The sequence below is a fragment of the Pleurodeles waltl genome, chromosome 8 (genome assembly GCF_031143425.1).
Source record: "Pleurodeles waltl isolate 20211129_DDA chromosome 8, aPleWal1.hap1.20221129, whole genome shotgun sequence".
Lineage (NCBI taxonomy): Eukaryota > Metazoa > Chordata > Amphibia > Caudata > Salamandridae > Pleurodeles > Pleurodeles waltl.
Window position 1 is genome coordinate 1191774795 of NC_090447.1, and position 27405 is coordinate 1191802199.

The following is a 27405-nucleotide window of genomic DNA, read 5'->3' on the forward strand; positions in this document are numbered from 1 at the left end:
TATCCAACCACAAATACACAACCTTCACTTGAATAATGTCTTGAGATTCATACGAGGCAAGGCTTGTTAGGATAAAAGACCTCAGATTTTTTTTTTTTTATAGTATTCTGGACTGACCCTCTCCATCCCAGATCTAGATTTAGACTTTTCAGATTTGACACTCCCCTGCGTGATTCTAAATTGCACACCAAAATCCCACCACTGGTATGAATTATTTCTGTGCACACTCAATACGTTCTTTCCGAGCTCTTCATTTTGTTTAATTATTACACAAATCATCACAAGAATCACTGCTATACATTTCACACAATAAGTGGTGCGGGCTGACCAGTGAATAAGGTAGTGTTAACTAGTGAAACACAACACGAGTTTGTGACAAAGGGTGAGTAGTCAATAAAGAAGAGAACATTAAGTGAGCCAGCAAGCTGTGAAGGATACAGTGGCCAGTCAAGAAGGCAGGTTAAGTAGCGAATGAGGCAGACTGAATAGTGAAACGAATAAAAGAGGCAGTGAATAGTGAATTAGACAGGGAGGGCAGGGAATGAAGTTTGCTCTTTGTGAATGAGGAAGGGAGCAGCGGATAAAGCCAACAAAAACTAAATAAGCAGAGTAAGTGCTGAATGAGGAAGGCTAACCAGAGGATTTGAAAAAGCAGCGAAAAAGGAGCCTGCACAGAAAATGAGACAGGATAACCTTTCTATTGTGGAAGTTCACAGCCTCCTGCAAGGAAACCATGCTGCGGATATTTACATTTTCCCTCACTATATGGAGACTCGCCGGCATAGCTCATGTACTATCAATCAATCAATCAATCAATCATTGTATTTGTAGAGCGCACTAGGCACCCGTAAGGGTCTCAAAGCGCTGAGGGGTGGGGGGTGCCTCTGCTGCTCGAATAACCAGGTTTTGAGGCGTTTCCTGAAGTTCAGCATGTCTTCGGACTGTCGTAGGGGCAAAGGAAGGGTGTTCCAGGTCTTGGCAGCAAAGTGGGAGAAGGATCTGCCTCCGGTGGTCGTTCTTCGGATGCTGGGGACGGTGGCGAGAGCGAGGTTGGTTGAGCAGAGTTGGCGGGACGGGGTATAAGGTGAGTCATCTGTTGAGGTAGGCTGGACCGGTGTTGTGGCGCGCCTTGTGTGCGTGGGTAAAAAGCTTGAAGGTTATCCTTTTGTTGACGGGGAGCCAGTGTAGGTCTTTTAGATAGGGAGTGATATGGCTGTCGCAGTCGTTTGAGGAGTTTGGCCGGGGCTCCTGCGTAGAGGGTGTTTCCGTAGTCAAGTTTGCTGCTGACGAGGGCCTGGGTGACTGTTTTTCTTGTATCTGTGGGGATCCATCTGTAGATCTTGCGGAGCATGCGGAGGGTGTTGAAGCAGGATGAGGAGACGGCGCTGACTTGCTTGGTCATGGAGAGTGTTGAGTCAAGGATGACACCCAGGTTGCGTGCGTGGTCGGTGGGTGTCGGGGCTGCTCCCAGATCGGTCGGCCACCAGGAGTCGTCCCAGGCTGCGGGGTTGGCACTGAGTGCAGGCTGTCTAAACCTCAGTGTAAGAATCAAAGTCCCGACAAACTGTGCAGCTGAACGATCTGAACCATTGTTTCCTTAGTGTCTGAAAGTTCCTCAGGATTTTTCTTTTTGGTACGTTTGTGGGGCACTTAATCCTGAAGGACTCCGTAAACAGCAAATGGGGGCCCTCAGCACCAGCCGTTAATAGTCCTGAGAGAAAAGACCCTAATTCCTCACTGGTTTCATGTGGCTCCGACCCCGGCCTCATCTGTACCTGCCCTGGATGCACCTATCATTGTTACCAGCTGTTGAGTGGCACCCAGGGGAGTTGCTTACTAACATAAATTAGCTTTTGAGGTTAATTTCTTTTTAATGAACGTAATATTTGCAAATATTAAAGGCTGTCATTACCATTATAACCCTTTGCGAACGTTGGAACATTAGACCGAATGACTGCAGTAGATGCTTATGAAAACTACCAGTGCGCCTGTTGTTATGGTTAGCCCCAACTCATTGGGCTGGATTCTCAAAGGTAAAGTTAGACTTTTGGTCTAAGTTTAGACCAAAGTCTAACTTTATTACTATTTGGTATTCGAAAAGGTAAGTTATGAGTATTATCTTTACATCCGCTCCGGGCGGAATCTCCGCACTCGGGGCGGAGAGCTGCCCTGAGTGCGGAGACGCAGCAGTGAGTGCCGAGATTTCACTCGAGTGTGGATATTCCGCCCCAACAGCACACATAAATATACTACTTGTAACTTACCTTTGTGAATACTGAAAGTCATAGACTTTTGGTCTCAGTTTACCTTTGGGAATCGGGACCATTGTGAACCTTGTGTAATAATTACGCTTTCAAGATGGAGGATGAGTGCAGTCCACAAAAAACAGCTCCATCCTTCACTTATTCTGCCCTTGTCCTCGTTACTTTAGTGACTATTTGATTTGATGCACTTTGGTCTTGCCAGAATAGCCCTTCGAAAGTGTACCTGGACTTCTGCATCAGGGTAGAAGCTGCTGGAGCACATTCTAGGGATATAACTTTCCCAAACTCCTCTGTAAGGAGGAAAAGGCTGACCAAGCCTGACTGGGATCCGATTTCAAATGTAAGATGCACTGGACACTTATTGACAATCGGCAGTTGCCCAACCCTTTATGTTTTGGAATATAAACTGAAACTTCTCTGCAGCACGCTAATCTATTTTGGGCTTGCAACAGTATAGTGATGTGTTCCAGCATGTAAAAAATTTGATGCCCTCTATTCCTAATACTTAATATCATAGTGAATCTCTTCTGGCCTGTCCTGTAGAGGTCCTTAGCCTTCCAGGAGACCAGAACCTGCCAAACAGAGGCTGAAAGCCCACTCTCCACCCCTCGCAAAAGACTGGATACGTGTTGCTGACGAATGACCTGGTGAGTGCTGAAGTTCATAAATATATACTGAAGCCCCTTGACCCTTCAAAAGAGTTGGAGGTGGGCTGCTCAGATATCAACTGGTACGAAATGTATGAAGTCCAGACAGAACCCAAAGCAGCCCTGGCAAGTTTTGTCTGACCAGCCCCCAGACGGTGTGTAATGAGTGAGCGTACAAAGTGAGGTTGACCAATACAAGGATTGTTTGGGGGGACTCTCTCCCCAAAAATGGGAAAAATGGTAAGAATGGTGCGTTCTGGAAGACATTTTTCATTATATATTAAATTTATTGGATTGTAAAACATATAAGTGATGACCTCACCGTGTACCAGGATAGCAAGTCATACCCAGAGACATTTTTATGGAAAACAAAAAAAAAAGATGTCAAGCATGAAAAATACTTTTAAATATAACATAAGTGCACACATTCACTGTTAAGCACAGCCAAGAAGCTGGTAACACAATGAAAGAGATATTAGCATCCTCCATCCAAAGAAGCAGCACAGAAGGTCTGGCTTTAGTGCTGGTTGTGCCCACTGCGACAATTCTTTTGGTACTCACTCCGCCAATTACCTTCTCCTCCGCAGATTCCCTCACTATCACTCTCCAACAGTACCCCATCTCTCCATAGCCCCTCTTTCACATGTATTTAATTTGTTTGATAGCACATCTCATACAAGTGCAGGGTGTCGGAACACTTTACATCACATACACATACAGAGACAATGAATCATATGTCTGTAAATCAGTGCATAAAAAGTTACATTAGACAAAGGTGACTACAAGGTGACTACAGGGTGTAGGATTCAAAGGTCAGCCATACTGATAAGCATTTTTTAAGAGAGAGTGCTTGTTCTGGAGAAGCACATTCACAGCATTCAAAACGAAACAAAGTGGTTAGAGTTGGCTTTACTAATAATCATTTATTTTTACCCAAACAAACCATTCTTAGCATCATTAGGATAATGAAAGACTGGGAAAAACATAAGTTTCTAACCTGTGTTATGCAGTTTGCATGCAGCTCTGTGATGCCAGTCCATAGCTCACTATGCAATATTACGATTGTAACTTATGAACTACAAATAGCAAAAGGATATCTATGGCAAAAGCAGTAACCCACTGAGCTATCCACATAAAATACAGTTCTGCGATATGCATGGTACATAGTAGGCATGTTGCCTTTCTGCGCTACTTTAGATGAAACAAAACTTCCACTAGACAAAACCAGTTCCTCTCCAGCAGAAATATCTTCACATTTCTACTGTTGCATGAAAACTGCTGGATATAAGAGGACTTAGCAGCGGGCGCTTTTAAACCGATAATTTACTAAACACAGTGCCCACCAGCTCCCAGATAAACCAGCTCCCAGTGATAAAACCGGCCCCCAGGAACAAAACCGGCTCCCACCCATGAAGCCTCACAGGGAAACTCCAGATGAATGCCTAATGCTTGGTATGGCCAGTTCAGCCTTGAGTCCAGCAGTGGCTGGTTAATGGGATAGGGTATTCATTGAGCATTGTTTAATTTTTGGTTTAGGAACCTACCGTTTATACTGTAAATCCATTTGTATGTGTATTAGGATTGTATTAAAATGGTGTATTATCAAATCACACAGGTATAGCTGGACATTGAGATCTCTATTGTTACAGTGGTGATGCCATTGTACAAGACTGTAGAAAGCCATTGAGCTCCTACTGAGGGTCCTTGGCATGTTGCTCACAACCCTACAGCTGGGAGCAGCAAAGGTTTTAAATAAAGGTGTGGCTGACCGCTCGTGGCCACTCCACACTTGTAGTACTGTGTGCGTGCCATTGTGACTGGGGCTAGCGGTGTAAGCCTGGGTGAGTCCTGCCTTTCTTGGCAATGAGGAGTCTATTACCTGTGCTCCCATTGACTTATGGGATCAGGGTGAGACGCCTGCTGGCTGACTGAGCTCCTGTGGTGAGTGACCGGCAATCACAAGGATCAAGCTGACACAGCTGTTCAACGAGAAGAGTATTTTAGCCAATGGCGCACAATGCACCCATGTGCCCTTGGTGGCATAAGGCCAGCACCGAGGGGGGGGGGGGGGGGGAAGAGAGAGAGAGAGAGAGAGAGAGAGAGAGAGAGAACAAATATAGAAGAGAATAAGTTAAAACAAGAAGGCGAAGACTCAGGCAGCAAAGGTGGTGCATTGTCATGTCCGAGTGGACTCATTCTGGCAAACGATGAGGCAATGACAAGAGGATACAAAAAAAACACATAATTAGAAGGCACCAGAGACTCAAAGTGGGCAGAGCACTGTGTAGAGGGTCCAGAGGCACTGAAGGGTGCACAATAGCAAACAGCCTGGCAGAAGAGCGATCTAGAGCAAGTGAAGCATCAGCGCATCCCGTCAATTTGGGGGCCTTCAACATACGCCTCTTTGACAACCATAGTGCCCTCTAGTAAACTAGCAGACCCAGTGACTGGGCCACCAAGATGAAAAACGTGGGTTGGCCCTTTAACTATTTCAGGGCCACAAGAGAGACTGATGGGACAGTCGAAAGATCCCCGATACTTCATTTTGTGTGGGGAAGAAATACACAACAAAACTGTTTACCAGTCTCCAAGGCACAAGGACCAAACATGATTATGAAGCAGCTATCACTAGGCTGAATGCACATTTCGATCCTCAGCTTAATCCGAACCGTAACAGATTTAAACTGCCCCAGGGATGACAAAGGGAGAACGAGATAATGACAGACTTCACACCCGCCTGTGACAGCTGGCCAGTACTTGCATGGTTGTTGATCAAACAAAGGAAGTGAGAGCCCAGATTATCGAGGGCTGCAGGTCATCAGGTCTACAGCAGCTGATACTGTGACAACTGGGCATTCTACTGGAAGACATCCCTATCATTGCATGGTCGCACGAGCTGTCAAACAGCAAACTGCACTAGCAAATTCACCTCTACCCCTGTCTCTATTCTCCTTTCTCTTCTAGTTGAATTTTGACTGTCATCTTAAGTGTATGCACTGTTAAACTGAGTTCAAATCCTATTATTGTTGTTGTGTGTTACATTGTTTGATGTATGGAATGCCTGCACCTCCAAATTGTTACAGTGTAGTGACACCCTAAAGTGCGCTCTCCTTAAATGCAAAAAATGCATCTAATGAAAAGCTCACAGGGTAGAAGTGCTAAGCTGTAATTTAACAGATAGCAGGAGAAAAGGTCTCTGTAGCTCCCTTCTAAAACAAGCATTTGCAATGCAATGGGTCTCGCATTTGCTCGAGTTAGAGCTATTAGTGTTGTAAACTCCAAACCAAACTTTTCATGTCACATAAACCGAAAATAAAAAGTAAATTAGTTTCACATAAGCAAGCACATTCAAAGCGCCATGGCATGAGCATGAAGGAGACACACAAAAAGAAAAAGAAATTTGCTCTCAGTCAAAACGTATGGGCAAAAGTTCAATTAGCCATGTAACAAGGTCGGTGCCCAAGGCAGTAACCAAACTGCCCCAAGGAGGGAAAAACGTAAAGCATTTACCAATGATAACAAAGGATATTTGATGGGCAAGCCCATGAACGAGTGATAGTTATGGGCGTGAGGTGGGTGTGGTTAAAAGCCCAGATACATACCGACACATCAGAAAAGCAGCGCTTGCACATTGCTATGCTTGTCCTAAAAACACATCCTAGTGAGGAAGACATTGCAGGTCAATCTATAGGAGCATCATCTGACAAGAGATCTTTTAAAAACCAGAGATGAGGCCAATGTATTCAATCCACAACATCGACAAACCAAACCAACTAGTACTGCTGACAAAAATCAAACAAACTACGATTAAACTAACTTTGGTCCAACGTTCAAAAGGTGCATCCATGAATTACCCAAGGTACTGGTTTCATAACAAAATGGTGACAAACGTATTGGTGTTGTGTAATTCCTCCTCGCAGATATATAGCAGAAAACTATGAACACTTATCAGATAATCGAGCATCAGGCAGTCCATCGCAATGACAAAATATTTTCTGGATTCTGACAAAGAGGATAAGATTTAGAGAGCTGGCCAAATCCTGAAGGAAACCTCGGACCTTGCACAAAAAATACAAAGGCAGCCAACACCTAATTGTCTAAAGTAATGGGGCCTATTCATAAAAAAGTATACAATTCGCAACTGCAGATGTAATTCTTTGTGCTAGACCACATTCACTACGTTTTCCTTCACAAACATTGCTGTTTTCATGGCTGAAATACCGCAGAAGACACCGGTTTCCAGGCTCTATTTCCTTCTGTACAAAATTATCCAAAGTGGAGAACTCTGCACTGGGGAATGGATCCCCTGTGCAAACATGCATTTGTTTCCTTTTTTTCTCTACAAGGAAAATATTTTTCCCTATAGAGAAACCTTTTCCCTTACACATCCACACACCCACCAGTTTCCCTGGAAAGAGAGTTACTCAACTGTAGTACAAATCCGATCCTTTCCAGAGCCCGAGTTTGTTGGCATTTAAGCAAACATTCTATATGTGATAATGGTTTCTTTTCGTGCACAAAAAGCTGCAAATCCAAGTGTGTGAAATAATTTGAAGTTTGAAAGTGACTGGTTCGCTCTAAAAGTCATAAAGTGCATGTTATCAAATGCAACATGGATGAATCAATGTATGGCCAAACTTAATTCTACTAAAACTATGGACTTACTGATAAATCAGCATGATACCTTTTGGAACTCATTCTTCTATCCTGAATCCTGGGTTCTTGTTGGACAAAGTTGCTGATAAGACCTAAAATAGTGGTGGTGGCAGACACTGCTGTTACTGGTACAGAATAGCGTAGAGATGGCTCCCACATTCACCATTCCATCAATACTATAATGTATGTGGGATCACCCAACAGAGTGCTTTGACATTCCAGAAGGTTCAGAACATGACAACCTGTCTTGCTCAGACCAAAAAGTTGAACCATGCGTTTCTGAGGTCACGCCATGGCACTGCCAGGCTGTAGAGAAGCAGATAGACTTTAAGGTTTGCCACTGCACATCGCACTTTTAATGGCACTGGATCAATACCATGAAAAACAAGAAAACAGACCAACTATACCCCACCCAGGACAGTGAAATATGCATATCATTGTCAGGTGATTGTGTCATGGTTAAACATGTGTAACATAGGGGAAGAACACTGTTGATTTTGCAGTGCAGAAATGAAATTTACTTCCATTGATTGTGTAAAGTGGAGGACCATCTCCAAGTCAGAAGCAGGATCAAAACTTATTTTCCCACTACACTGCCATATCAGTTAATGTCTGATTTCAATGTTCCATGCTGCCAGGGTGCAATTAAGTCAATGTGTGTTTTATGAAAATAAATGAACATGTTATGTTGCAGCGTTGTGTCATTAACATGTTACTGCCCATGTCCATTAGCCAAGTTCCACAAATTGTGGGATCGCTTAGTGATGGCATCTTCATCCAGCCTCCAGTTCTCAAGTTCCAGGCCTGGTGAGCTTGATCAAGAGGTTAGTGCACCTGCAACATGTTTTTTATGTGTATCAAAAAGGAAATCTGGTTAAGATAGCTCAGCTGCAAAGAGTTTTGTTCAGCTTGACTTCTTAATAAATGATTCATATGGTTTGGGTTCTAATTTGAAGTCGTACAAGCACAAGTCTATTATATTTAGCTACATTTGCTATGTTAAACAAATCCCTTCCTTTCTGTAAATTCGTCCAGACTCTGGTAATTTCAGATTCAGGCTTGTATTTATAAATGTTTAAACTAATGAATATATAAAATACACGAGGAAAACAGACATTCTATATAGAGAAAAAAAACCAATGAATTTACTTTGTTTCCCATTCACATTCCTATGTTATAGCATGTATTATGAAATGAACGTGAGTCTATGATGTAGACTTTTTTGTGTAAATTAAGACTCTGGCTTACCTTTCTCTACAAGGTTTGTTTTCACACTAATGGGTGACAGGGTGTACTTAGTTTAGTGCCCCAGCAATTGAATGTGAAAGACAAGTGGTTGCAGTTCGCAGGACCACACCCAATACATAGTTGAAGTGGGTACTAACAGCACCTAAACAGGGATTCAGGGACACGGTGGTAGTTTGAGAAGCCCAATTTCACTCTGTACAATATCTCATACAAAATTTGCACTAAGAAAAAGACAATTTAACTAAAAAGCTTTTGTTTCAACAGTCTCATCCTTTTGCTTAGTGCATCTAAAATAACCGCAAATAATATTATGAAACAGCACAAATGCATTTTGCAAACAACTTGAATGAAATTAACATTTTTGACATAGTTTAAATGCCATCTAGCAACCTAACACCCTAAAATCTACTCCTGTGTGCTAGACTAGGAGAGCACGGAGCAGCGTAACTTGTATGCAGTTTCTTAGTGAAAATCAGTGCACTGAATACCTGTTTACAGCAAAACTCAGTAGTTATTAGCAGTCAAGAGCCCATGTTCCCTTGAGAGGAAAACACACATCAGATGTAGCTTCTCTCCTCCTGACTTGGCTAAGTATCCGCTTTCGGCATAGAATGAGAAGATCTTCTGGCAGAATCTTGTGCAATAATCTTGGGTGAAGGACCTCTTTTCCCAGGAGGTAGAGAGTAGGGCTTAGGAATGTCTGACATAACCAAAGTGCATCAAGATGCTAGCCTTAGATGCATTTTTATAAAAAAATAAGGTAAAAACATGTAAATTCAGACTACAGTGTTTATGTTGTTATTATTATCTGACCTTGAAGTAGGGATAACAAGGAACATGCTCCTCACTGATGCCGCATCAGGTGTTCTGATGAAGTTATTGTCTGTGCCTCAGATATCTTATGGATGTCATTGTCTAAATGTCTTGACACTTTAACAGATTCTTGGAAACATAAGGACAGACAACGTCTGCATCAAAGGCAGACGTGTCAATGATTGTGCATGAATAAAAAAATAAAAGTGGCACCCTGCTCAAAATCTGGCCTTATGGACTTTACATCAAACTGTAATGGTGGAGTTTTTGTAGTGAAAAGACAGACATGCCTCATAAACCCAAAAGACAAATGGATGAGCAAATCCGGCAGTGCAAGACCTGATAGATCAGTCTGTAGTGTCCTGATCTTCTGCCTGGCTGTGAAGTCACTACTGGTGCGCAGAGACAGAACCTTCGTCCGCTGCACCTCAAAGGGACATGGAAGTGGGACGAGAGCAGGGACACAGTAGAGACAGTGTGTATACAAGACACCTTGCGCAAAGCTCAAAGTATTGCACTGCTGATGTACATCATAGTGTTATCCCCGTTTCTGCAAATGTAAAAGGCTGTGGAAAATATGAATAATATTTCATGAAAAGCCAATCTGTGCCTGACAACTGTACATCAGTTTACCTAGGACAATGCCATTGATTTTAAACAGATATAATTAGTCATGAGGTAAAATTACATGGGGATCCTAAAACATGTTTTTCCATTTAACATAAAAATTCCCAGAGGCAATTTCACCTGTGAATAACTAAAAAAGGGCAGCTGAATGAAAGTGTACCAGATTCGCCAATCATTTTGTGCCTGCCTAAATTTGGCAACTTTTTTGGGTTTCATGTATTTCACTCAGCTGTTTTTGAGCTGAAAGGTGTGCCTATTGAGCAAATGCCAGTCCTGTATGTTTCTGTTCATGTGTGCAAACATAAAGAACAAGCATTTGAAAAGTTTTAGATCTGAGGTGGTCTCCAAAAAAGCCAACTAAAAAAAAAAAAGAATTGCTACAAATACCACTGCAAGATGGTCGCCTACGCGTGCCCACAAATGCACATGTAGAGGGGACCTTTTTTAAATAGCTTTTGTAATAAGATGGCCGTCTAAACATACACATGCAAGGGAAGCTATCTTTAAAATGGTTTTAAAGCCTATTCAAACAAATGTGGTTGTTCTTGCATGAGCACAAATGAGTGGACATCTTTCAATGGGCATTTATGACCCATTCAAATATATATTGTGCTTGCAGCGCCTGCGTGGGGTGAGGTGCACAGAAAGTGACTGTAAGGAAATGCCTCCTTGGCATGGTTACCCCCTGACTTTTTGCCTTTGCTGATGCCAAGTTATGATTTGAATGTGTGCTGGGACCCTGCTAACCAGGCCCCAGCACCAGTGTTCTTTCCCTAAACTGTACCTTTGTCTCCACAATTGGCACAACCCTGGCACCCAGGTAAGTCCCTTGTAACTGGTACCCCTGGTACCAAGGGCCCTGTTGCCAGGGAAGCTCTCTAAGGGCTGCAGCATGTCTTATGCCACCCTGGGGACCCCTCACTCAGCACATACACACTGCTTGCCAGCTTGTGTGTGCTGGTGGGGAGAAAATGACTAAGTCGACATGGCACTCCCCTCAGAGTGCCATGCCAACCTCACACTGCCTATGGTATAGATAAGTCACCCCTCTAGCAGCCCTTACAGCCCTAAGGCAGGGTGCACTATACCACAGGTGAGGGCATAGGTGCATGAGCACTATGCCCCTACAGTGTATAAGCAAAACCTTAGACATTGTAAGTGCAGGGTAGCCATAAGAGTATATGGTCTGGGAGTCTGTCAAACACGAACTCCACAGCACCATAATGGCTACACTGAAAACTGTGAAGTTTGGTATCAAACTTCTCAGCACAATAAATGCACACTGATGCCAGTGTGCACTTTATTGTAAAAATACACGAAGAGGGCATCTTAGAGATGCCCCCTGAAAACATACCTGACTCCAGTATGGGCTGACTAGTTTTTGCCAGCCTGCCACTCACCAGACATGTTGATGGCCACATGGGGAGAGTGCCTTTGTCACTCTGTGGCCAGGAACAAAGCCTGTACTGGGTGGAGGTGCTTCTCACCTCCCCCTGCAGGAACTGTAATACCTGGCGGTGAGCCTCAAAGGCTCACCCCCTTTGTTACAGCGCCACAGGGCATCCCAGCTAGTGGAAATGCCCGCCCCTCTGGCCACTGCCTCCGCTATTGTCGGCGAGACTGGAGAAGATAATGAGAAAAACAAGGAGGAGTCACCCCCCAGTCAGGACAGCCCCTAATGTGTCCTGAGCTGAGGTGACTCTTACTTTTAGAAATCCTCCATCTTGTAGATGGAGGATTCCCCCAATAGGATTAGGGATGTGCCCCCCTCCCCACAGGGAGGAGGCACAAAGAGGGTGTAGCCACCCTCAGGGCCAGTAGCCATGGGCTACTGCCCTCCCAGACCTAAACACACTCCTTAATTGAGTATTTAGGAGCTCCCAGAACCGAGGAAGATAGATTCCTGCAAACCCAAAGAAGAAGGACTGCTGACCTGAAGCCGTGCAGTGAAGACGGAGACGACAACTGATTTGGCCCCAGCCCCACCGGCCTGTCTCCCTACTTCGAAGAAAACTGCAACAGCGACGCATCCCACAGGGTCCAGCGACCTCTGAAGCCTCAGAGGACTACCCTGCATCTAAAGGACCGAGAAGCTCCCGAGAACAGCAGCCCTGTTTAAGAAACTGCAACTTTTGGAAACAAAGAAGCAACTTTTAAAGACCACACGTTTCCCGCCGGAAGCGTGAGACTTTCCACTCTGCACCCGATGCCCCCGGCTCGACCTGCGGAAAACTAACACTACAGGGAGGACTCCCTGGCGACTGCGAGCCCGTGAGTAGCCAGAGTTGACCCCCCTGAACCTGCACAGCGACGCCTGCAGAGGAAATCCAGAGGCTCCCCCTGACTGTGACTGCCTGCTTCAAGGAACCCGATGCCTGGTACCACACTGCACCCGCAGCCCCCAGGACCTGAAGGAACCGAACTCCAGTGCAGGAGCGACCCCCAGGCGACCTTCTGCCTAACCCAGGTGGTGGCTACCCTGAGGAGCCCCCCCTGTGCCTGCCTGCATCGTTGAAGAGACCCCCGGGTCTCCCCATTGATTCCTATTGAAAACCCGATGCCTGTTTGCACTCTGCACCTGGCCGCCCCTGTGCCACTGAGGGTGTACTTTCTGTGCCTGCTTGTGTCCCCCCCCCCCGGTGCCCTACAAAACCCCCCTGGTCTGCCCTCCGAAGACGCGGGTACTTACCTGCTGGCAGTCTGGAACCGGGGCACCCCTATTTCCATTGAAGCCTATGTGTTTTGGCCACCACTTTGACCTCTGCACCTGACCGGCCCTGAGCTGCTGGTGTGGTAACTTTGGGGTTGCCTTGAACCCCCAACGGTGGGCTACCTTGGACCCAACTTTGAACCCTGTAAGTGTTTTACTTACCTGTGAACTTAACCTTTACTTACCTCCCCCAGGAACTGTTGATTTTTGCAGTGTCCACTTTTAAAGTAGCTTATTGCCATTTTTGTCAAAACTGTACATGCTATTGTAATTATTCAAAGTTCCTAGAATACCTGAGTGAAATACCTTTCATTTAAAGTAGTGTTAGTATCTTGAACCTGTGGTTCTTAAAATAAACTAAGATAATATATTTTTCTATATAAAAACCTATTGGCCTGGAATTGTCTTTGTGTGTGTGTTCCGCATTTATTGCCTGTGTGTGTACAACAAATGCTTAACACTACCCTCTGATAAGCCTACTGCTCGACCACACTACCACAAAATAGAGCATTAGAATTATCTCTTTTTGCCACTATCTTACCTCTACGGGGAACCCTTGGACTATGTGCATGCTATTTCTTACTTTGAAATAGTACATACAGAGCCAACGTCCTACAATGACTGAGTGTGCCTGTTAGCAGCAGCTAAACAGCTACCTGGCCCTCAAAAAGATATAAAAGTAAAACATGTTTTTTTAAAGTTGTCACAGTGACCCAAAATCACAGAATGACCCATAAGGAATGGCACTGTTGCTGCGTTGGCGATGACATTATACTTTCGCTGAATGCCATCACTCACACAGAATTTAACTGGTGCCCAAAGAGGACTTACCCATTGCCCCATGCTTTATACTGAAGTGGGCAGAAGATAAATGTGAATGACACAACAGATGAATCCATGTAAGAAGCTGGCAGAAAGATACTCTAAATAAGTATGATGTATGTAAAAGAAACCCCTATTTGTAAAATGGTCTTTCAATCCATTCCTAATGGCTATTAGGAGAGGGTATAAATGGGGTTTACTAATTTAATTGCAAATGACAATGGTATGTCTCAGTGGTTTACAACTGTAGTAGCGATGAGAAGCCATTGATCAGTTACCGACACCTCAAAGTGGTGATTACTAAATCCTTTATCCATTAGACAATGCGTGATCCGCCCAATGTTCTCCCAAATAGTCACACAGGCTGTTTAAAAGAACTTCAATTTGGGAGTAGAAGCACAGCGATGGCGGTCTTACAGTAAAATGACAACCTTCCTAAATAATGTTTCTTAGGCTGGTTGTTATGCAACACCCTGCTTCTGAACATTTTGCAATACGACCTGTTAGTGCATAGGTTGCATAACAAAATTAAAGATCAGTTGAAATGTGTGAGTCTTTTGAAATACCTTGTCCCATGTCATACATACATTATTTTGGCATGTATTAACAGCGGCACCCGCCACATAACTCAAGGAGAGGGGCTGGGGGGGCAGAGACGAGGTAAAAATAAAATAAATAAATAAATAAAACTCACTTACCTCAATGCCTCCGTTCCTGCCGCCTCGCTCGTCGCTCCTCTTGTGGTGTCCCAGCATGCACTGCTGGGACACCAGCACATGCTCCCCAGCAATCCTGGCACTGCTTTTATGCTGAAGCTAGCATGAAAGTCTTGCCAGAATTCATCTGAGCGGCTCGGACTGCCGCTCAGACACAGCCCTGTGGTCTATGCAGTTTCTCCAGTCTGGCTGTTAAGCACAGCCGGGCTGGAGAATCCTAAGTGCACATGTGTGTTTGGCTGACGTGAGATGGACGGCCAATACATATGTGCACTTAGGTGCACTCTTTCTTCCTCCCCCCTCCCACCTCCCGTGGCCCAGCCCCACCCCTCCCTGCACTGCTAGCTGAGCCAGCATCAAAAACATAAAATGACTATTGCTATAGCGAAGGAGCCACCCCTGTGTATTAATTCTTCCCAGGACTAAATGTTTAAATCAGATGAGGTTTCAATGTCATTCTATTTTTCATTCTGACCAGGGAGAGATGTTACCAAAAAGGATGTCTGAGAAGAGAGAAAAAAGTTTTTCTACACCTGCAGCTCTTCGCGTCCGTACATCCCAAAACGTCTCCCATGCTTACCAAGTAAGTCAATATGGACTTTGCACAACTGCCATTTGTACGATCTCACAGCACTTTTGAAATTTGCGCACCTTTTATGTGAGGAATCAGTTGTTCCTAGATATTTTATAAAACGTTTAAGACTACTCTATAAGTATTGTAAGAAGCAGAATCGTGCAGTTGAGTGCACCCTTAGTGAATGTAAACGATCCATCAGCTGTGTCCTAAACAAAAGCCTGTTTGCATAGTTCCATTATTAACTCAGTAAGGATGTCAGGCTAGTGCATTTTAGCAAAGTACTATGGGCCTCATTCACTAAGCTGTGTGTGCATCATTGTTATGCTTGCGTCATCAAATGTTCGTTTTTACAGGTGTGTAAATACACCTTTGTGATTCACAAAACATAATTTGATTTTCATAAAAAGATTTGCTCAAATACTTTTTCTTTTGACTGGTATTGGTTGCGAAAGCCGTAGAAACATTTGGAAAACCTGCAAACATGTTTGTTTGTGGATATTTAGACTGTTTTCCAAGGCCCGCCAAAGGAACAGTTGGAGACTTGCTTCTGTTAAGTACTGGAGTTGATCCATTTCCAGGATGAGAATGATTTTCATAATATGATAAAAGTGTCTCTTGTCTGCTTTCAGGAGCACACGAACTATGTTTGTACATGCGAGTGTTTTAGAGCCACTCACCTCTAAGGTTTGCCGTTTTAACTCATTATGGTGGCAGAGTGGAACCGAGAAGATAGCAATAAAATTCATAGTTTCCTATGTTTTTCAAGATAACAAAGAAATGTTTCTCATGTTTGCATGTTTCTCTTTTTATAGTAAAACAATATTTTTTTAGTAATAGTTGCATCAAAATTGTTCATTGCATAGGTTTGAGCTCCAAGTAGTCTGACCACCTCACACCGGGTCATTAAGGAAACTCTCTTCAGTCATGAAATGTACACCTATGCATCAATGCTTTCATGTGCGTTGGTCTAATCCGCTCAGTGGAAGCAAAGCAAAACTACATCACCCAGAATGCATGAGGAAACTACATGAAAGTTCAGAAGTGGGAATAGTGCCCTTAGTGATCCGGTAGGAGGTGCTCACCCTAGCCCCAAGAAGGGTCGCTCTTTGTTTTTTCTAGGTAGTTAAAAGTGCCCTTGTGTGGTGTGTAAATATTATTTTCATAGTAAAGCATCTCAGCTCAGACATATTAAAGGAGGAAGCCAATTACAGAAGTTTGTAGGTTCCAAGGATAGCGAGACTCATGCCTGGCACATGTCTGTCAGAAATCCCTTTGCTCTCCACACAGAAAGGGATGTTTTTCAAAGTAGCCTTGTGCCTAGTGAAAGAAAATGTGAACTCAATTTTCATGGTTAAGTAGGCAAACCTCGTGGGATTTTCTAACCTTCCTATATTGTGAAAGTGTGGGGGGCTTTTCTGGGAGCTAGTCAGTACTTAAGAGGCTGGAAGTTCTACTAATGTGATTTCCAGGCTTCCTTTTGTGATGACCACATCACTTACCACTCTTTGAGGAGCACAATCTCCACGGGTCATTTTAAGAGCTTTCTGCCTGCTAAGAATTCATACAGAGTTCAACCCAAGAGGTCATAAAGAGGTCGACAGACTGGCTGAAATGAGCCTAGGCAATTGTGTCTAGTACTGTTTGTTAAACAGAAACAGTCATAAGTCGATACAAAAGTGAAAGGAGTAGTATTGTTCAGGACTTTGTAATATGGCAATGTTCCTCATGAGATAACCAAGAGCCATTGAGCAACCTTTTTTTTGTAAATATGTTTTGTTGATTTTTTTTAACTAATACAGAAACAAAAGATACGTGTTCAGGATAGTGATCATCAGTAAACAAGCATGCAGAGGGCACCAGTCCAAATACAGCAACAAATTCTAGCTACCAATTTTTAGGCTGCAGGGATGTAGATTTAACGCAAGTACAGTCATCAATCTTGGGACAACAGTAGATCCCGAAGTGCAAGTGGATTGTGTCCAATTGACAGCACTACAACTGGCATGGGTGTGGGACAAAGGGATAGGGTGGAGGGCAGAGGTTGTGGGGAGGGGCTAGGTCCAAACCCATGAGAGCGTGGCAGAGAGGAGACAGGGAAGGGACCAGAAAGCATGCTAATACAATGTTTCGTCAAATAGGAGGGTAGACTAATGTACAGGAAGGTCCATGCACTATAGGGGTATCCAGGAGTAGATGCTATAGAGACAAGAACCTTACGGGGAGGGAGTGGAGGGAATTTCTTGGTTGTTACCCAGAAACTGTCTTAGTAACTGATCCCATAGTGGGACAATGGGGTGGCGGTGCAGGCCTCTAGCTTCCTCTCTATGTAGCGACATTGCCTCACCTCTGCCCAGCATGCCACTGCTGTCTTCCTAGCTGTGCTATTCGGGGTGGTGTACTTTTCCAGTGCAGTTTAATGGCACGTTTCATCAGGGCAACGGCTAAGTCAGTGACGCAAGCCCCCATTTTATATTTTTTTCGGTGCTTATAAATTCCTAGTGCACCTATCTCCAAAGTGTCAAGAAATCAGTGGCCTGCGATTAAGGCAACATTTGAAATTACATCTTGCCAGAAATGGGTGATCTGTGGACAGTCCCACAACATTTGCTGGGAGTCAGCTGCAAGAAACTGGCATTGAGCACAGACATCCGGGGCCGTCAGGAAGATGCGGTGTATGTACTGAGGTGAGAGGTAGGCTCTGTGTAGCATATAAAATGTAATTTATTGCAGTCTGGCATTGCAAGATATCTTATCCGGATGCACCATGCCCTCTGCCACTCCTTATCATGTGCGACCTGACCAGTCTCTGTTTCCCATGCGTCCCAAAGTTTGTGGAGGGGGGCTGAGTGAGCTTGCTCGCCGACATTGTGAGCCAGGTCACCCATTCTCATCCATGTTCCAGGGTATGAAGACTCCACTAATGTGTTGGTGGGTGGCTTGGTATCCTCCACCCTCCACTTCTCCCTCAGAAAGGTATGAAGAAGATCATATATAAGGAATTCATCCTGGTGGATTCCATATTGCACCACTGATGAAGCGGAAAAAGAAAGACTAACAAACATTTATATATCAAGCAACAAAACCGTATATGCAATGTGTTTTAGCAAAGAAAAACAAAATGTGTAGAGAAATGTGCCCACGAAGTAGGTCACCATTAGTTTAAATAAGCTTAATTAATCATGAAAAACGACAAAAAGTACTAATATGTCATATTTGAAGTTATACTTTATGATTTTCTCATTGAAACTGTCACAGGCTTAGCTTAAATTTAGTAGAGGTTTTGGCCTACTTGCCCGGTCTCAATTTTAACTGCGTAGTCCATTTATATTAACAAAGACGTGTTTGAATCTTTTAAAAGCTGTATTTTTCCAGTAGAATGACTAATACACTTATCTCAAAGTTGCGTGTTAGGCAACTTTCATCCCCTTTGATGCTCAAGGTCAGCTTCTGCAGGTGCAGACAATGAAGACACTGATGCAGAATTAATTGGCAACTTTGTTGCTAGTTATGTTCCAAAATTCCAAGGACACCTTACACGTAGATGAGTATTAAGAGAAAAGACACTATTCATTGGTCAAAGAGAAATCACCCCATGGACCCTCCAATGGAAGAACCTGAAGAATTTGGAACTTTTCTTACTTAATCCCACCGGGCGAAGAGAAGACGCGCCATTTTGATGCCATTTTGATGCCGTTGTTGGAACCATTATCGACACCATTTTATGCCATTGCCACTTTTACTTTGATGACACTTTGATGCTTTTTCTCTATCCCAGAGAGAGAGACTTTAAAGAATTCTCACCCTAGAGACTTTAACTTTAAACTTTACCCTTTCTTGCCCATACGATAAACTTTTGCCCCCCCATTTTCCTTGCTGCTGCAAGGAAAACTTGACTTAACTTTGCCCCCTTTTTGAAGTCTGCCCCATGCTGATCGAACCGGTACCTGAAGGACGAAGACTTACCTTGAATGCTGATTGTATTTGGTAATTATGAAAGGATAAATGTACTATTCATTGTGTTTTCCTTCTTAGGTACCAACTGCTTATTTTGACAGAGCCCAAGCTAGTAGTTTTCAAAATTTATGTTGACTAAATTCATTTTGCATGAAGCCCCACATGCCAATGCTAATCAGAGGTTAGTTGAGGTATTCATTTAATGCACCGTGCTGAATTGTAATCTTGTTATGCTGACCAATGTATACTATTAGTCAATCTCAGTTGCTTGTATTAGTGATTTGCACTGCTATATCTGAGTGCATTATTATCCAAGTTTTGCATAGATTGCGTTTCTTCCGCCGTTATGGACAGCCAGTAATGTTCGTATATGTGTATCATTTGATTTTGAGACTTGCTTACATCGTACTAGCTTTGTTAATATAGGGAAATAAACTCATTAACTTTTAATAAACAGGTGTGGTTATTCATGACTGAAAGGTCATGGTGTGTCAAATTACTGTTTCTATTTGATCTAATTTGTTGTTTGATTATTAATTGAGTATTGATTATTGGTTATAAATGATTATTGATTACTGATTTGAGGGATCTGACGATTTCTTTGGATGAGGAGAACTCAACCCGGTCAAAAGGTTCACTGACCTCCGGCGTGTCCAAGTATAAGTAATCTACAAGGACTGTAGATCTATCAGTAGATGGTAGCAGAGGATGGTTTGGCCCTTTGGGACCCCATCCGAAAAATAGACGGATCCAAGTTAGAATTTTTTTAATAAAACAAGTTGGAGAGATGATGATGCCCTAAATCCCCAATGACTTTCCTGGAATCTCGGAGCTTGCGAATGGAGGAAATGGAGGTGTGAGGATGTTTTCGGCGTTTCTAGTGACAGTATGAATGAAGTTAGGGTTTCGCGCTTGCAAAGCTTATGCCGCAGACAAATGTGAAGTTTGTGAGGATTTTTAGGGGGTTATGAACTCCAATAAAAATTTTAGAGGAGTGGTACTCCAAAGTGTGAAAGTAGGGAAGTCGTCGTGTAGCGCTTTCTGCAGAAAAATTGTCCACGTGGTTGTTGATGTTGAAACGGGCCCTGCGAGGTCAAGAGACTCCGGAGTATGTTGAAAAGTGTATGAGACACTTGATTGATGTTGTAATTTGTTCGGTTTAATAGGTTGATCTGGCGTGGTCAACGAGTAAGAACGAATATTGAGGAATAAAAGAACATTTTCGACTTTGAGATTTGACTAATTCTAAGGTGCACTAGAATAGTTCATTGATCAGTTGAGAGTAAAGTTTGCAGGTCAAATTTTGCTTGCGAAAGTGGGAAATCGAGAAAGATGGAATAACTGCCGAGGCTAGTGAAAAATCCCTAAGGTTTCTGAAGCGATTGTATTACCTTTTTCCTGTAGTAAACCGACAGATTTGTTTTCTTCTTTTTAATTAGTGCTCGCGATATATTGCAGAAAATAGTTTTGAGTGAAACTGAATGAAGGGGGACAAGCTGCAAGACTTTGTCAGCCGCAGTGTGTGAGTGTGACGTCACTGGAGCCGCACTGAGATAGGTTGGTTGGTGAGAAGGGTTGCACACGGATTGGACGCAGTCTGTGAAGCGCAATTGGTGGGGAAAGGCAAGCGAAGAGAATTCTGGGAATTAAAGTCACTTATTGATTACATTTTTTGAGAAAATAAAAGAAGGAAAGATGAAATTTTTCAAAGCATTTAAGAGTGCCTTGAGGGGAGATGTATATATTAAAGCAAATGTAGGAGAAGAAACACCGCCTGAGGGTACACCAGCTTACATCGTAATTGAAGAAAAAGGTGTTGCACCATGTCTTTGGTTAAAACAATGGTGTAAATTAACAGAAAAGCATGGAAGTGTAGCGTTTCCTATCCATGGGACGTTTAATTTGAGAGTTTTGGAGAATTTAAGATTTGCGCTATATGACATGAAAATACCTCCAAGACCAGCACAATTTGAAGCATTAGCAATTTGGGAACAAATAACTAGAAAGCAACTACAAAAGAAATTTGAGACAAGAGTGAGAAGAGTAGAAAATACACTAGCGGATGCTAGATGGGATAGTGCTCCAAAGGTTTGGAGATCAGATATATTGCAGGGTGTTAAATTGTTTCCAGCAATTACTAAAGAAGTAGAGATAGAAGGAAAGAAAGCTACCCATAAAACAAACAGGAGTCAGTTCAAAGATAGGGAGAACAAGAGAACCTCGAAAAGGTCAGACGAATCAGATGATGAGGAATTCATTCTGCAATTACTAAATGACCGTCCACCACCATATGTGGAAAATGAAATTGGCCCAAGCACTAGTACTGCCCCTCCAGAACCAATACAGGGTATTGTAACACCGAAATTGAGAAAAATACAGATGCAGAGTAGTCCTAATATGCCTTTTATATAGGAAATACCACAAGTTCAGAGAATATATCCTGACACAGCCACAGGTCCAAAGACGCTATTATGATGAGCATAATTTGGAAATAAATTCTAATTTAGTGATGCCTCAAAGGCAGAAACAAGAAATGCCAAGGTACATTCAAACAGCAGAAACACAATTAGACATGTCAGCAATGATGAAACATAATATGGGAATTAACATGCCGCAGAATTTGGGTAACAGACAGAACCCGGATGCAATATCTTTGCCTTTCACTGTAGGTCCGCCAGTACCATTATATATACAAGCAAAGCCAAGTGTATGCGATCAAGGTGTAATGACACAGAATGAGACAGGAAGAGGATATGTAGAAAATACCCAAGAAATGACTCCCATGGGAACACTCTCAAACAGATCTGGGTCTTTGTTGGAATTTAGTCCGATTCCAATTTGTGTTCCGTCAACTGTGGTAAGGTCAAATCCACCACTGATAATACCGCAAATTTAAAAAACAGAAACATTACAGAAACCATCAGTAGCAGTAGATGTAGATGCTACATTATTGGGACTAAATGCACAACAGTTAACACAATGGTTGAACAGTCTAAATACCCCACAGAGTACACCCAAGGGAAAGGGAGAAGAATATTTGAACCAAATAAGATTGGGCATGGAAGCAGGTGAACTCGTAGATGGAACAATGGGTCTGAACAGGTTAGAATCATACACAGAAAAAGAGCTGAGATACATTTGCCCTAGAATTACAAGAGAAGTAAGCGGCGTACATAAGAGGTTACAAGAAATTGCAGATAGATATAAAATAGACATAAATAAAACCAAGCACTTGAGCAGAAGTTACAGGCTAGACTTTGAAACAAAAGACTTTGAACACATGAGATCTGCAGGTTTGGAGATGCTTAGACAAGTGGGAAACAGATGGGTTAAAAAGGATAAGAAGAAAGAAAGTACCCCAGATCAAAATGTTAGAACACAACAGAATGATGACCTTATAACCATGTTACCAATGAGAGAAACAGCAGGAGGAAAATGTATTCACGTACCATGGCACAGGTGTGATATTCAATCTTTTACGGATGATTACCCCAGGTTAAGAGAGAAACCGATTGAATGGTATCAACAAACAGATAGATTCGTGAAACTCGCAAAGTGCCTTTGGGAAGACTTGAATACTTTATTTGACATTGTAGTTCCAGCAGATTTGTGGGAAGAATGTAAAAAAGCTATGGATTGGCGAACGAAAGAACCGGAAAGAGATAAGGACACAGGTGCACCATCGCCTGAGGTAATGAAAATATACCATAAGGTGATTGAGTATTTGAAAGCAAAAGTTGCGTGAAAAATTTTGATTGGCAGAAAATTGACAGAACAGCACAGGAAGTTAAAGAGTCGATACATGCATACTATGAGAGATTGTTGAAAGCATTTAAAAATTATAGTGGCACGGAAACGATTGAAGCAAAAGACATGCTCCATTTCATATTCAGATTTGTGGAAGGATTGAGACCCGAAATTAGCCAGATGATTAAAATGCATTTGATTTGTTGGCAGTCAAAATCGATTGATGAAGTGTTGAACTATGCAAAATACTGCAGTGATGAGATTGAGACAAAGCAGAAAAAGTTAAAGGAAAAAGTGATGGTGATGCAGATCAGAGCAGCTCAGACAGGTTTGCAAGGTTTTCAACAACAATTGCCACAGCAGCAACAGCAGGGAAATGCTATGTTTCAGCCACAGATGAGAGGCAGAGGCCGAGGAGGTTTTGTAAATAATGGTCCTGATTTAAATACTGTCGTGATTCCAAATGGTATACAGGCAATGAAGAAAGTGATGCCATGTCACACGTGCGGAATCGTCGGACTTTGGAAACGGGAGTGCCCAATGTTGGTGCAGGAAGGCGTAAGTCAGCAGAACAATGATGTCAATACATTTCAGAATGTGAGAGGACCAAAATTGAGAGGTGCAAACCCAAATTTCCAAAATAATGTAAATCAGATGCAGGGTCTACAACCCATGCAACAACAGCAGGTGCAAATGCCCCGTGTACAAATGGTACAATCACAGCCGATGCATCAGCAGTTTCCTATGGTACCTAATCAGCAAATGCAAGTACCCTTAGCACCAATGAATCAGCAACAAGTAATGCTTCCTCAACAGGTCACATGTCAAGGAATGAATCAAAGTAACACAGTACACCAATTCCCATTCCACAGTGAGAATGGAATAAACAATGAATGGGAGAGTGAAAGTTCAGATGAGGAGGGTAATTGTATGCTTGCAGCATCTTTGGAAGTTGATCAAAAGGGACCCTATGTGGAAGGAAGAGTTATGGGTCACAGAGTTTCATTTTTGGTTGACACAGGAGCTACACGCTCGACAGTTAGAAGTATCGAAGTACCAAATTTGCCATTTTCAGGGAGAACAGTTCAAGTAGTGGGAGTAGCAAATCAGTATCTGACAAACCCAATTACAGATCCAGTACAAGTCGAAATTGGTAACTTTCAAGGGTTACATAAATTTGTGGTGTGTGACTCAAGTCCAATATCCTTATTAGGAAGAGATCTATTATGCAAACTAGGATGCTCGATTATGTGCTCACATAATGGAATTAAAATTCAGACAAATAGTGATGAGGAAGAAGAGGACAGTTTAGAAGAAGAAGAAGAAATGGATACTGTTGATGAAGAGTATCCCCTGATTACTCTTTATCCTATGCTCACTGAAGCAGATATTCCAGCTGATTTACCAGAAACTGTTGGAAAAGAAGTGTGGGATATGACAGGGAAAGAAGTAGGATTGATAAAAGGAGCAGAAGCAGTGAAAGTGACTGTAAAACCTAATGTAGACTTTCCTCAGACTCCACAATACCATATGCCACAAGATACCCTTATGAAAGTCGCCCAACTCATTGACGAATTTGTGAAACAGGGAGTACTGAAAGAAGTACTGAGTAGTCCATGTAATTCACCAATCCTGGGACTGATAAAGCCAAGTGGAAAGGTCCGAATTGTTCAAGATTTGAGAAAAATAAATGACATAATAGTCAAATGTTGTCCCGTAGTACCAAATCCAGCTGTAATAATGTTTCAAATCCCATGTGATGCAGAGTGGTTCACAGTCATTGATTTGTCACAAGCATTCTTTTCTGTCCCTCTTCATGAGGACAGCCAATTTCTTTTTTTTTCAGATTTTTGGACAGAGTCTACAGTTGGTGTCGAATTCCTCAAGGGTTTTCGGAGTCACCATCTATTTTCAATCAGATTCTGAAGAAAAATTTGGAATCATTGGAATTATCTTTCGAATCAACCTTAGTACAGTATATTGGCGATTTACTGATTGCATCCAAAACAGAAAATGACTGTACAGTTGACACTATTGCCCTACTGAATCATTTGGGAAGGAATAGACACAAAGGGGGTGATTCTGACCCCGGCGGCCAGGGTCGGCGGGAGCACCGCCGACAGGCCGGCGGTGCCCCGCAGGGCATTCTGACCGCGGCGCTTTGGCCGCGGTCAGTGCAGGAAAACCGGCGGTCTCCCGCCGGTTTTCCGCTGCCCGTCAGAATCCTCCAAGGCGGCGCAGCATGCTGCGCCGCCTTGGGGATTCTGACACCCCCTACCGCCATCCTGTTCCTGGCGGTTCGCCCGCCAGGAACAGGATGGCGGTAGGGGGTGTCGCGGGGCCCCTGGGGGCCTCTGCAGTGCCCATGCCCATGGCATGGGCACTGCAGGGGCCCCCGTAAGAGGGCCCCGCAAAGTATTTCAGTGTCTGCAACGCAGACACTGAAATACGCGACGGGTGCAACTGCACCCGTCGCACCTTCCCACTACGCCGGCTCCATTCGGAGCCGGCGTCCTCGTGGGAAGGTCGATTTGCCCTGGGCTGGCGGGCGGCCTTTTGGCGGCCGCCCGCCAGCCCGGGGCAAATCCCAAAATACCCTCAGCGGTCTTTTGACCGCGGAGCGGTATTTTGGAGGGGGAACATTGGCGGGCGGCCTCTGCCGCCCGCCAATGTTAGAATCACCCCCAAAGTGTCTCCTTCGAAATTGCAATATTGCCAAAAGAAAGTGAAATATTTGGGTCACCAAATAGAAAAGGGATCGAGAAAAATTATGAAAGAAAGATTAACGTCTGTACTTCAAATGAGTCCACCCAAAACAAGAAAAGAGGTGAGAAAGTTTTTGGGAATGGTGAGCTACTGTCGCCAATGGATTCCCAATTTCTCAACTCTAGCTAGACCTTTACTGAAACTGACCCAGAAAGATGTGCAAGATGAAATAATGTTGAAGAGATATGAAATGGATGCCTTTCTTGAATTAAAGGAATGCATGTGCAGAGCTCCAGCTTTGGGTATGCCTGATTACACAGAGCCTTTTACATTGTTTTGTCATGAACGTGATGCATATTCCTTGTCTGTCTTGACTCAAGCCCATGGTGGCGTAAACAGACCAGTAGCATATTTTTCAGCTACTTTGGATCCAGTCGCAGCAGCCTTACCAGGATGCTTGCGTGCTGTAGCAGCAGTTGGTATAAGCCTTAATCAAAGTGAAGGAATAGTGATGGGACATCCTGTTACAGTTATGGTCCCTCACTCAGTCGAAATACTTTTGACACGTTCGCGAACACATCACATGACTGGTGCTAGGCTTACGAGATATGAGACAGTAATTTTGGGATCACCTAACGTGCAATTAAAAAGATGCACTACATTAAATCGGGCAACTTTGTTTCCCAGTGAAAATGTTGAAATTGAAAATGTAGAAGACATCGAACATGACTGTCTTCAGGTGACTGAATTTTGTACTAAACCAAGACCTGATATCAAAGATACTCGATTGGAAGAAAATGATCAGATTATCTTTGTTGATGGTTCATGTTTAAGAGATGCAGCAGGAATATTGAAAGCAGGATATGCTGTATGTACAATAACTGGTGTTCTAGAAGCATCTTGGCTTCAGGGAATTTACTCTGCACAAGTAGCAGAACTAGTAGCTCTTACTAGAGCTTGCCAACTTTCTGCATTAATGAAAGTCACCATTTACACTGACAGTCAGTACGAATTCGGAATAGTGCATGACTTTGGACAATTGTGGTCACAAAGAGGCTTTATGACCTCTTCTGGATCACCAGTGAAAAATGGTTAAAGAATCAAAGATTTGTTACATGCTATCCAGTTACCAGGAGAAGTAGCAGTGGTAAAATGCAGTGCACATTTGAAATCACAAGACTTCGTTTCTTTGGGAAATGGACATGCAGATCAAGTCGCAAGGTTTTGCGCATTGAACTGTATATTGCTCAGAGACGAATGGAATTTGATAAATGAACCAGAACTTGAACAAAATGAAGCCTTTGCTTTAAAAATTTTAGACACACTAGAAGAATTGAAATTTCTACAAAATAATATTAGTAGAGACGAAAAACTCTCATGGAATAAATTACAATGCGTAAAAAAATCTGATGATTTGTGGGTTTCAAATGAAGGGAGATTAGTTTTACCAGCGAGTCTTTTGACGCAAATAGCTAGGCTATATCACGGACAAGCACACATTGGAAGAGATACCATGATTAGATTATTCAAAATTGGCTGGTTTAATCCTAAATTTCGCCAAGTTGCTGAAGCAGTTTGCCATCGTTGCGTCATTTGCCAACAAATGAACGCAGGGAAGGGAACCATGGTAAATTTGAGCCACATTGGAAGAGAAGGTGGTCCGTTCAGCAGAATGCAACTGGATTTCATTGAGATGCCTATGCATGCAGGCTTGAAATATGTGTTGGTGATTGTGTGTATTTTTAGCCACTGGATTGAAGCTTACCCTACACGTAGAAATGACAGTCTCACAGTTGCAAAACTACTGTTGAGAGAACTAATTCCACGTTTCGGATTTCCGATCTCTTTAGAATCAGATAGGGGAAGTCACTTCAATAACGAAGTAATCAAATTATTATGTGCAGCATTGAACATTGAA

General features: G+C 43.0%; 1 protein-coding gene across 1 annotated transcript in view; it reads left to right on the forward strand.

Moving 5' to 3' along the window:
* The window catches only part of ATP7B (ATPase copper transporting beta), a 515812-nt gene that overhangs the window by 71397 nt on the left and 417010 nt on the right, over positions 1-27405 (forward strand). Inside the window, exon 2 of the mRNA XM_069205459.1 lies at positions 14982-15086. Within this exon, the coding sequence (XP_069061560.1) occupies positions 14988-15086 (99 nt within the window). The 5' untranslated portion in view covers positions 14982-14987. The remainder of the gene's footprint in view (positions 1-14981; positions 15087-27405) is intronic.